Source organism: Anabrus simplex, chromosome 1, assembly GCF_040414725.1.
Source record: "Anabrus simplex isolate iqAnaSimp1 chromosome 1, ASM4041472v1, whole genome shotgun sequence".
Taxonomy (NCBI): domain Eukaryota; kingdom Metazoa; phylum Arthropoda; class Insecta; order Orthoptera; family Tettigoniidae; genus Anabrus; species Anabrus simplex.
In genome coordinates, this window is record NC_090265.1 from 1099596292 (window position 1) to 1099609644 (window position 13353).

Here is a 13353-nt window from a genome sequence, read left to right on the forward strand (position 1 = left end):
TGCTTACTACTCTTGCTGTATTTGACTAAATCTGCCCTTCTTCAACAGGTTATTTTTAACTAAACTGAAATACGAGCAGAAGGTTGAGCGCTGGCTTTCTGAACTCAAATACGCCGACCTATAAAATAAGTGTGGGGAAAATTTTCTGGCACTTTCAGCGTCTCCATGAAAGTACTTAGTAGAACGTATAACCAATAGAATTGCTGTACACTAAACAAAGCAAAGTCATCTCCGTACAGGCCATAAAGGTCCCGGAAGGGTAGAAGGTAAAGGCTTTCACTGTCCGTAACTTTGGCAGTATGAGTGATAGAGTGGCTAGCTCTACGCCCGGCCGCCTTTGCCTCCAGGAATTAACCTGGTATTCATTTTTGATGTAGGTTGAGTGAACCTCAGGGTCATGTGCACCTCTATAAGTGGAAATCTCGTTTCTTAAATTTTTCGACTTCCTGACGGGGAATCGAACCCACGCCCTCCCGGGTAAACCAAGCATGCCATTACCACTTCGGCCAGTTAGCCCCTGCTGTCATACACTAATTATCTGAATTGGCAATTGTAAGTCATTTCATAAACCCTAGCAAGTGAACGTAAGTTTGTCGTCAACATGGCGATTTACAGTATTTATCAACACATAATGTCCACGGGAGTACCTCAGGGATGCGCGCTCTAGCCTTTCCTGCCCACCGTACACATTAGTGACTTACTGACCTGCAAGCCATTTTCATACGTAGGATATTATGGCCATGTGAGAGTTGCTTACACGTGACTACTGGTTCATGTTGATTGATTCTACCAGTGCCAGCACATAGATTCTAGCCGCCGCATAAGCGAACATTATATCCAAGTGGACACTATCCTACTCTGTACATAAAAACCTACTGTAGGTAGTTATCGTAAAATAAAGTCGTAAAATGCGAGGTTGAAAATGATCATAAAATGATTATAAAATAAACATTTTGCATCTCACAGACGTCTTTGTACAAAGACAAAAACTTGAATAATTAAATTTCTCAACTTCCGCATCAGTGTTAAGCAAGGTGTACGTTATCGTGGAAGTACCTGACAGGTCTAAAAGGAACGAAATCTATTGATTAACGACTTCGTGCGACGCACTATCAGTATGAATGAGAAATATATATTGCACCCATATCCCGAATTTATGTAGAATGGGTGTGCATTTTAATCAGAATCTGGTTGCAAACATAGCCAGCGCAGCGTAATTCAATCCAAGTTCGGCATTTGTAACTCAAAGAAATTTTGAGACGGAAGTCTTAATCCGAGTAGGCAGCTTTAAGGCACCTAGCAGGAAGCTCGGAATTGTTTATTATTATTAACAAATATACCCCTTGTAGAACTTTTAGAGATCCCTCAAATAAAACTGAGATGCCGACGGCTACCATTTCTGTTATTATGTTCTCACGGAAAACCGGATGTCGAGAACAATAAAGACACTCCCAGTCGCTTGACAAAGGCAGAGCAGAAGACAGGGAAAGAAAATTTGAAATAAGGGATGGAGCGATACCTGACACCCCTGTACACCTTTGGTTTCACCCAAGTGGAAGAACGTCAAAAACCCCGCAGGCAAAGTTAAGCCTTTCACAACGCTCAAATTGACTAGTTTGAAACCAGTGCCTGAGATAATTCAGTAAATCTTAGACGTGTGGATAAAGTTAAAGAAGAAACATTGTGCTCCAGACAGCAGGATAAAATGACATATTTTCTGTACAACTTCTGTTATTAATCACACGTTTTACAATTATATTTGAGAAAGTGAATAGCAGTAACGCAGTATGCCGCGCTGTGAACCACGTGTTGCCGAAATACACCAACCTACAGTGCATACTCAAGAAAATGTAGTACTACCCACGCCGGTTAATTAATTAAACACTATTCGATCGATTCCCGAGGTAAAGTTCATCAGTGAATAAGCACGAATATTGTGAGTTCAAGAATACCAATGGTGAAATGATATGACGTGTGACAAAGAAATTAATTCTGCTATAAATATCCACCCCCACAGCGGAGGAATACAAATTGTAAGAATCCCTGCGGTTAGGAAGGTGAACCCCGTGGTATTCACGCAACTATAAAAGAAACGCGTTCACCGCAGTTCTCAGTGTCAGTTCGTCCGTGCTACTTGTCACCTTTCAACGTCTTCAGTGAGTTACTTCAACATTTCTGTGTCAAGCTAGAAACAATGATTAGCAATATTGACTTTAAATCACCGAGCGAGTTGGCTGTGCGGTTAGGAGCGCGCAGCTGTGAGCTCGCATCCGGGAGATAGGGGGTTCGAGCCCCACTGTCGGCAGCCCTGAAGATGGTTTTCCGTGGTTTCCCATTTTCACACCAGGCAAATGCTGGGGCTGTACCTTATTTAAGGCCACGGTCGCTTCCTTCCCATTCCTAGGCCGTTCCTGTCCCATCGTCGCCGTAAGACGTATCTGTGTCGGTGTGACATAAAACAAATACCAAAAAGAAGAATGACTTTAAATCGGCCATGCCGACAACTAACTTCCGACCATCAGAGTCTCAGTGCATAATGAGTTACGGGTTTCATTCAGAATAATATAATATAGTATAACTTAAACATGTTAGTAATTCCACGCCTTGCCGTATAAAGTATATCATTCGCAGACGCAGTAGCAATTATAATATTCAGTACGCCTGATGTAAATACAACCCCAGTTAGTTTGAGAGGAAACGAGAAAGGAGCTGTGCATTGGTTAACGGTATAGATACTTTGTTGTAGTAATTTTTGCAGAGAGACAGGTTGCTGAAAGGGTAAGAATGCGTGCAGTCACCGAGCTGCTCATTCAGGCCAGTTCAAATTCCGAGAATAGCAGGGTGACCGACCTTCAAACAAAAACAATGCCAGGTAACCTTGTAGGAAAGGAGCGCAACTAATCCGATCTGGCTGACTGACTGACTGACTGACTCTGTGGAAAGTATTTCAAAGCCCAGCTGATTAGGAAGTTACGAAGGAATGTGTCCAAGAGTTTCGATGATGATGATGATGATGATGATGATGATGATGATGATGCTTGTTTAAAGGGGACCTCCACGAGTTTCATCGCGGAAGCAGTATTAATGCCCGAGTGTAGATGTAATCAATGATAACCAAAAGTGTGATTCTAGTAGGCCCTATAAGATAAATTGTGTAATTAGTGAAAAGTTCGTCAAGATCGTGTTTCGTATGTGACGAAGTGTACTTGAAGACTACGGCAATCATGTCTGTGTACGTCGGTTTTATTACGATGTCCCGTATCTCCTTCACGATGTGCTAAAAGAAGCGGCTTGGACGGCCTTATGGACTTCAGATGAAACGCCCCGCAATCTTCAAATGAGTATGTGAACAAAATCCAAGATGTTGTTATTTTAAAAATGTAAATAATACTTTTCTTAAAGGCGCTAGTTTTTCGAAGGTAAATATCAGTAGCAGAATTTACTCTCAAAGTTAGTCACGTAGTGATAATAACACGGTCGTCACCCTATAAATAGTTTTTGGCCGTTCACGCACAATGACGGTAATCATGTTATTTATTTTGAAATTAACGAGTTGGCCAGCAGTGACTCGAATTTCAGTACAGTACAGATTTAAACTTATATTTCATGATGGAGGAATTTTCTTTCATAACATCTTCAATGACAGTAAGATCAGGGAATTTTCATTCACGTGGATTAATAATAATAATAATAATAATAATAATAATAAACTAACGTGTGATATTTAGATAACGCATTTTAAGTCAGCTTAATAATTGATTTAAATTAAAAGTCGTGGATAAGTGAGGATTAGGAACATTAGTTGCCAGTAACCGCCATTGCAATGTCGGAATAAATATGTTTGCGTAAAAGAATAATAATATTTCGCGGAGGAAAAATGTTTGTGATGGTTTTGACAGTCTTCATGATAAGCTATCGCGCTAGTTATAATTTGTTTATGTTGCATTGCTACACCTTTTTCGAGATCATCAGTAGCGTAAATCCTAGAAACCAGTTGAGATTGTTTTAGAATAAAAATAAAGGAGCCATAGTGGCTGTGCTAAAAGAGTTGAGTTACTTGCGGAAGGTTGTTGAACAATGACTGGTCCATTATGACGGGGAATTACGAGCATTTATTTAAATTTTATCCGCAGAGTAAAGGAAGAGATATTTTCTGTGCCAGCGGATAAGCTGACAGATAAGTGATAGAAACATTAAGAGTATAAGAAATGCGCGAAGCTCTGTGTACAAAAAAGGAGCAATAATTTGTATATTCAGGAACATGAATATTATTTTAGGTTTACGATGATATAAATAAAGATAAAAGAAAGTGCTCACTACAGTGATAACAGGACCTAGTTATGAATGAAAAAACCATGCAACTAACCATCGGACATCTATCCATGTAACTTTTATAGAAGGCTCGCTGACCCTTGCAGTTGATCTAAGATCATTTTAACGAACAATAATATCAACTGGTTTTCATCAGTAATTTTTGTAAGGGAGATGATGTAGTAGGGATTATCATATTTTGATTTGATGTCAATGTCATCCGAGAGGTTTCCCTGCATCATGTTTTGAGCTGATAATTATACTTCATTCTGTTATGAGAGTTCATTTAATTTGTTGTATGTCAGGAGACAGCCATGAAAAATCCACATCAAGGTCATGGTCGACGCTGGTTTCAGTGATAACAAATCCATAGACATTGAAATTAACACGCGTCGTAGAAATCAGTAAATTAACTGCTCGGTATTTTTGTATGGTAAATAACCAAATGCGTGAATCGGCGTGTATATAAATTAGTGTAAGATATTAGCATAGATTTTTTTAATTTCAGCAGTGTTTCCCTTTGATTATTTTATTTAGCATAGGTGGTGATTGACTGCGGTTATAAATGTAAATAGATTTTCTTCTCATTAAGGAGGGAGAATTTTTGCTGTATTTTGAATAATGTTAGGTTCATGACAGCTCGCGTCAATTCAATTAGACAGCATCTTACATTCACTTCTTGCTTACATTTCAGTAGCAAACATATTTAGAAACGTCATTGAACAGTACACCGAACAGTTATGTTCTGATGTATAAAAATCCAGACATGGTTGATCAAGAAATTATAAATATGTGTTATGTATTTGTTTCATCTGTTCGGGTAGTTTGGGTACATGTGAGACCAAATATGATCAACGCATGCCATGCTAATGTAAACAGTTGCTGTTCAGTTAACTAGATAATCAGTTAAACTTGAGGTGATTGACCTCCTAACTTCCATTGATTCCACTATTAAATCTGTAAACTTGTGATAAAGAAATAGATCAATCAATGGCAACTAGCTTTATGATGTAAATTTTGAAGTGTCAGATGGAGACATTCAGCCGTGAGAGGCCACTAAGTCCGTTGAATTCCAAGGATCCAGTTTCAGTCATTATTTTATATTCAATATTCATGTTAGTGAATGTTTATTCAGTTACACGGTCAGACAACATTGTAGAGTGTCATGATTGTCTGGAACCAATGTAGTTAACTGGTCTATAATTTGCTTGTTTAATTAATGATGACACTAAATTTAGACCCTCCATAATTAGATTAGAGTGGTTGATTTGGAGGATGAAGACATTTTTTGGATGATCACAATGAGTTAATGACGGTCACAGTTGTTACACACATGCTTGATCAGATTTATATGTTATTACTTGATTTCCTCAGTTTTTTATTCATTTTGTTAATCATTTTAAAATAAAACATTTAAACATAAGTCTGTGCCAGTATTTCATTTATTTCAGTAGAATAGATTAGCATATAGCCTAAAAGCCTCGTATCCTCCACTCGCACCGCACATGACAGTCTAGTGAACGATACCAAATCTTGGAGAGAAGAGACATATGCGGTGAGTGTACTTTATTACAGGGCAGCCGTGGCGGGTCCAGAAAGAAGAAATTACCGCAGAGGAAAAGTGCAAAGGGTTCAATATTACGTCAAGAAAAAGGTCAATATTCTGCAGCTGATTGACATACGAAGTTGCCATTGTCCGATGAATTCAGACGAAAGCCTAAGCAATATTTATAAATTCTCAGAAGGACGTTTTTTTAGAAACTTCTGAACATACACTGACTGACAGAGCAAATGCAACACCAAGGAGGAGTGGTTCGAAAGGGATGAAAGTTGGGGAAAAAACAGAGACGGCACGGACGAATAATTGATGTTTATTTCAAACCGATATGCAGGTTACACAATGCGCACGGCATCGACTTATTAGGATGTAGGACCACCGCGAGCGGCGATGCACGCAGAAACACGTCGAGGTACAGAGTCAATAAGAGTGCGGATGGTGTCCTGAGGGATGGTTCTCCATTCTCTGTCAACCATTTGCCACAGTTGGTCGTCCGTACGAGGCTGGGGCAGAGTTTGCAAACGGCGTCCAATGAGATCCCACACGTGTTCGATTGGTGAGAGATCCGGAGAGTACGCTGGCCACGGAAGCATCTGTACACCTCGTAGAGCCTGTTGGGAGATGCGAGCAGTGTGTGGGCGGGCATTATCCTGCTGAAACAGAGCATTGGGCAGCCCCTGCCGGCCGCAGCACATGCTGCACGTAGCGGTGGGCATTTAACGTGCCTTGAATACGCACTAAAGGTGACGTGGAATCATACGCAATAGCGCCCCAAACCATGATGCCGCGTTGTCTAGCGGTAGGGCGCTCCACAATTACTGCCGGATTTGACCTTTCTCCACGCCGACGCCACACTCGTCTGCGGTGACTATCACTGACAGAACAGAAGCGTGACTCATCGGAGAACACGACGTTCCGCCATTCCCTCATCCAAGTCGCTCTAGCCCGGCACCATGCCAGGCGTGCACGTCTATGCTGTGGAGTCAATGGTAGTCTTCTGAGCGGACGCCGGGAGTGCAGGCCTCCTTCAACCAATCGACGGGACGGGAAATTGTTCTGGTCGGTATTGGAACAGCCAGGGTGTCCTGCACATGCTGAAGAATGGCGGTTGACGTGGCGTGCGGGGCTGCCACCGCTTGGCGGCGGATGCGCCGATCCTCGCGTGTGACGTCACTCGGGCTGCGCCTGGACCCCTCGCACGTGCCACATGTCCCTGCGCCAACCATCTTCGCCACAGGCGCTGCACCGTGGACACATCCCTATGGGTATCGGCTGCAATTTGACGAAGCGACCAACCTGTCCTTCTCAGCCCGATCACCATACCCCTCGTAAAGTCGTCTGTCTGCTGGAAATGCCTCCGTTGATGGCGGCCTGGCATTCTTAGCTATACACGTGTCCTGTGGCACACGACAACACGTTCTACAATGACTGTCGGCTGAGAAATCACGGTACGAAGTGGGCCATTCGCCAACGCCGTGTCCCATTTATCGTTCGCTACGTGCGCAGCACAGCGGCGCATTTCACATCATGAGCATACCTCAGTGACGTCAGTCTACCCTGCAATTGGCATAAAGTTCTGACCACTCCTTCTTGGTGTTGCATTTGCTCTGTCAGTCAGTGTATATAGCGTACCGTTCAAGATATTATTTTAGGGAAATATTTCTCATCAATTGCTGATAAGTCCATGTAGCAATCCAAATACTGACAACCATTTCATACGTAGGAGCTTATGGCCGTATGCCAGTGGATTACAAATGGCTACTGGTTCATGTTGTTTGATTCTACCAGTGCCAGCACTTAGATTCTACCTACCGTTCTCAAGGCTGTGCGACTAAACGGGACCACCGGGCGAGTTAGCCGTTCGGTTAGAGGCGCGCGGCCGTGGGCCTGCATCCAGGAGATAGTGGATTCGAATCCCACTGTCAGCAGCCCTGAAGATGGTTTCGCGTGGTTTCCCATTTTCATACAAATGCTGGGGATGTACCTTAATTAAGGCCACAGCCGCTTCCTTCCAACTCCTAGGCCTTTCCTATCCCATCGTCGCCATAAGACCTATCTGTGTCGGTGCGAAGTAAAGCCACTAACAAAAAAAACTAACGGGACCGGCTAGAATAGTTTTATTTTGTATCAAAATATTCAGAAGAACAATATTTCAGCAAAGTGATAAAACGGAGCGTGAATTCAAAGCGACTGAGCTGAACATCCTTGGTCTCTTCTTGTGTGCTACAATATTGTCTTTGTTCTTCCAGCTCAGGAGGAAGTCCCTGTTTCGTTCCCTGCGCGGGTCAGCCTATTCTTCATGTATATCACCGGCGTCACTGTACTGGCTGCCTATTCTGCAGCTCTCATCTCCTCGATCGCTGTGCGCAAGTTGGAGCTACCTTTCACCTCCGCCGAGGGCCTGCTGGAGGACGGCACATACCAGCTAGGAGTACATAAGCAGTATGCTATCCACACCATGTTTAAGGTAGATGAAATAAATTTTAGCCAACAAATTATCATATTTTAATTTACTGATTCAAAATTGTTGTCCATATTTATTACCACTGTGTACGTACATCTTCATCTTCGTCTTTCCTTGTCCAGCTGAAGTTAAATTCTTCCTTGACTTAGAACAGATCTTGAATAGCGCAGAGGTTACCTAGTCTGCTGGATGTCACTGCATTCGCACAGTGTGTTGGTTCCTACAGGTAGTAGCCCCTACTTCTGAGGGTCGATTTTGCATCTAGGGACTCCTACTGTCGATTCAGTAACCTCCATACTGGGAGGTCATTCAGAGGGACAAGTTTGATGTCCAACTGCAAGTCCGTAGTTTCGGCCTTCCATTTAATAATAATAATAAGAAGAAGAAGAATATGTTTTACTTATCTTGGCAAAGTTAGGTATGTACTCCCTTTCTTACACTTAACCAGTCTTAACCTAGAACACTTAATAATAACTACTGATGATCATAATATGATAATGTTAACAACAGAAACAGTAATACTGTAGTATTAATAAAAGTAACCACACTTAAAAAAGAAAAAAAGAAAAATTATATCATCGATATATTCTATATAATACACATCGTACGTAGAGTACATTAAAAATATATGAATGATGAGTACTATAACTACTACTTAAAAAGAAGATTAAAAAATGTATACATTTCTACAGTACACCGAAATATCGCCTTCAATGAGAGGTAAAGAGAAGGATTAGGAAGAAGAAGAAGAAAATATGTGAAAGGAAGACGGAAATAATGATGAAAAGGCGGTAGGAAGAAGTGTTTTCAGGTCATAATTTGATGATTCATGCGTGTTTACCTAGAATTTCGACACAGGCATGATCAAATACAAAGGAACCATTGACTATGATGCCAACCTCGTAGGATTCAAGAATAATTCCGTAGGACTACAGCTGGTAGGACGAAGTGACACTTCAATATCCGCCTCATGTTCAAGAAATACTAGTCGCTGCCAACATTAAAACATTGGAGCATTTTGACGCTACTTTGCGTAGGTTAGATACGGCTAATACCCAATCTAGTCCGAAAACTAACAGGAGTCGAGAAATAAATACGAACTCTGCGGAAATAAAACCGCCGGAGAGAGAGGAACCCAGGACACGTGAAGAAGGCAGATTAAGCCCTACCAACCCAACCAGATTCCGGAATTTTAGACGTCAGAGGAATCAGGATAGACACCCTTACCAACCTAGGAATTTATGGAGACAGCACGAAAGCACTCCTGAAGAAAATCGTGAGTCCAGACGACGAGAACTTGAAAATAGATGGAAGGATACACGGGAATACATCAGGGAGAGAAATCGTAATCCTGATGAGCCTGGAGCTACATCCCTGGAATACCAACGTCAATTCGGACCAAGAGAACAAAGATCACCTGATCCTGAATCAACAGGCGCTATTAAAAAAAACGCCGATCTCGCAATAGGGAGATTAACTACAGAACACGATGAGGACGAAATTTCAAATTATTGTATTGCTGTTATCAATTACTGGCATATTGACGATTCCGAATTACTATTCGAAGACGCACAAACACTAAGGCCAATTATTACACGTTCACTACCTGTCATAACAGTACGCACAGGCAACCTACAGGTGATTACGCTCATCGATTCTGGAGCGCAAGCTTCTTTAATTTCTGATAAGCTTGTAGACTCGCTTAAAGATCAGAACAATGTTTTGTTATTGCCTGCAGCTCAGATGAAAGTAAAAGGGATAGTTCCTGTTAAAATTGTTAAATGTAAATCCCAGGCATTTTTAGAGTTTGAAATTAACAGTCAGACATTCGAACACATATTTTTGGTAGTATCACGTCTTAACTTCAACTTAATACTTGGATCAGACTTTATGATCAAATACAAAGGAACCATTGACTATGATGCCAACCTCGTAAGATTCAAGAATAATTCCGTAGGACTACAGCTGGTAGGACGAAGTGACCTGGAAGTTCAAGAGAAGGGAGCCCGTTTCGAAGAAGCCGGTGGTGACATTATTAAGCCCGCTGTAAGTGAGGTTGCGCCAGCCGTAGCGGAAAGTAGAAAGGGTGACCAAAGTGAGGACGATGCAGAGTCCCTATTCAATGAGAACTCCATCATAGGTCCGGACTATATAATGTCAATAGCCAGTGTGGTTGAAGACCCGGAAATTAAATTAAAATTGGAGGAGGCTAAAAATGACGTTCTACAGAAATTTGCATGTGTATTCGATGACAAGCCTGGAGAGATAGCTGGCTATGAATATCATCTTGATGTAAATGACTTGTCTCCTTATCAGAAGAAACCATATCCCGTACCCGAGAAATATCGAGAAGAAGTTCGTAACTTAATTCATAAAATGACAGATGATGGGATAATTTCGCCTTGCGTAACTAAGTACTTGAATCCATTGGCCATAGTGCGTAAGCCTGGAAAAGAAAATCCTGCGTATTTTCTTTTCGTCCAACCAAGGGGAAGATGTACCAGGAAAGCCTAGGTCCTGGTCCATATTAATTGAAAGAAACATTACTTCAGCATAAAAGATCCGACCGACGTACGAACATCTATGTAAAGAATGTTCCAGTATGTGCCAGACCCTACGAGTGCACTAGGCGGAGTCAAGTGACGTCACCTGTCGCTTGAAGCTCACCTCCCCTAGAGATATTTCTCGAAAGAATTTTTCTTTTACCAGCTTTTTAACACCTTAACCAATTTCAACGGGACAAACGCTGAATTATAGCGGACGTCATAAAAGTTAATCCCTGTGAATTTCGAATTAATTCATCCCATGGTTGTTGAGTTATAATAATTTAAAGTTTCAACGAAATTACGTAATCACGGTCACATGGCCGAGAGAGATGCTACCCCTCCCGGCGCTGGTATCTATATATGCCAAGGCCAGCCAGCCAGCAAGCCAGTACAAGGACGAGTAGACAGCTGTGTGAGTGAGACAGAGGAGAGACCGGCCCGCGTACAGTATGTTCGCGCAGTCACGGTGAAAGTACTTTCCGTCGTATTTCCGGAACGCGAAATTATATCGCCGACAGAATTATAAAAGACGTCGCACTATATTTAGTATATCGCGTCGCGACTATAGTCTAATCCTAAAGACATTTAAAAATGTAATACGAGTGAACTTATTGAAGTGCAAACATTAACTATTTTACGTTCACAGAATATGTCATTACGTGTAGACTTATGACATTGAACTTCTACCGAAACTAATGTGTAGAATCACCAGAACTCATTTCTTTTCGGGTATCGAACTGTATTCCTTTATTCATGCCACGTCAGTATACGACTTACAGTAATTTGAGTGAAAATTACGAACTTTTCTGAGGTAATATAACATTATAATAACAAGATAAGCAGAAAATAATTCTTAGTGACTTAATGACTGTGTTCAAAGACTGTGATTCTCGACTTGCCTTTTCAAGTGTGAACTGTGCATTTATGAACGTTTCAATAACGACTGTAAATAGTAATTCATACAGGAAGGACTGTGATTCTTTCAATTACGCCATAAATAGTGTTCAACAGTCAATGACAGTGTCAGTGTTAACTACTCGCACTAAGTGAAATTTTCGTGTGCGAAAAATCACCCTAACGAGCTGCAATTCTACATGATCCAGTTCCAGCCGTCATCACCTCATCGGGAACGTCAACATGGTGTGTCAAGGGAACATCGCCGATCCTGATTCTCCACGGAACATTCCAGATGTCCATCCTTCGACATTTTGTAGCAACATTTCTTGCCATAAGTGAGTAGTAACAAACTGACTAAAATTTTTTTTCTGCATTAATTTGTGAACAGTGGAAACTTCAGTGCCGCGTGTGAACAAATATTTCAGAGTTCTCATAATTTCTCAGAAGTGATTAATTTAATTTCAAATTTCAGTTTCATATCTCGTAGAAAGACTTTAGGCTTTTCAAGTGTGTTATATATCAAGGTTGACGAACTGAGAACTGAAAACTATTAACCAAAATTTAATTTCTCATATTAACTTACAATTATAAGTGTGCTTAGGTTTAGAAAGACTTTAGGTGGAAATTCAATACCTCATATTCTCACATATGAAAGACTTTGAAATCAGTAATATTTATGCCATTTTCATGAACAGAATTCAGGAAGATTACTTTCAAATTTTTAATTTCAATGCCAGATTTGAATCAAAAATCATATCGCAGGGTGAAGAATTAATAAATTGTTTTGAAAAAGATTTTTTAACCATCTATTATTCGCTCTGCGAGTCTATCCTCCTCTGTATCGGCTCCAAAACCAAGTTCCACTCCCTGAGGTCCTACTCATGCCCTTTGCCCACAACTTTTCCTGGTACAGAGAGGATAGTAAAATAATAGATGGCGCCCAACGTGGGGCCCGATTTTGGAGCCGTGCTATAATAATAGATGACGTCGCAACTTCAAGGACTCGATTTGGAACCGTGCCATAATAAAAGATGATGCGCCAGTAATAATCGCAACATTCAGGGTTCGATTCAAGTCATTGTATTTTGCGCACAGGATCCGACTGCAATCATTACGAACACGAAGAACTTGTTGTATTTGACTTATTCGAATATATCGGAAACATGGATAACTTACTTGCAGCAATCGAAGCTCTCAGGCTTAGCATTAACGATCAGAATGCTAAGATTGATAGGTCTAATTCCCAATTGCAGGCTCAAATAAACACACAAATAACCGCACTACAGTCACAAATAGTTGACTCTAATTCTCAACTTCAAGCGCAGTTAACTGAGTCAAATAGTAAGGTTGAAGACTTAACTTCTAAAATTGACAGGACCTTGGACACTAAGTTTGCTGAAGCGGATAAAGTCATTAATAAAAGGCTCACTGAATCTAGTGCCCTTATCGAGCAACGATTCCGTGAAGCTGGAACTCGCCTCGAAAAGAAACTTACTGATTCTAGTGCACAAGTCGAAGCCACATTGAAAAACATGCGGGATCAGTTTGTTGAAAACTTAGAGTCTATTAAGGAAGAA

General features: G+C 41.1%; 1 protein-coding gene across 1 annotated transcript in view; it reads left to right on the forward strand.

Annotated features, from left to right (window-relative positions):
* LOC136858149 (glutamate receptor ionotropic, kainate glr-3) overlaps window positions 1-13353 on the forward strand; it is a 67928-nt gene that overhangs the window by 4677 nt on the left and 49898 nt on the right. The window contains exon 3 of the mRNA XM_067137480.2: window positions 8119-8336. Within this exon, the coding sequence (XP_066993581.2) occupies window positions 8119-8336 (218 nt within the window). The remainder of the gene's footprint in view (window positions 1-8118; window positions 8337-13353) is intronic.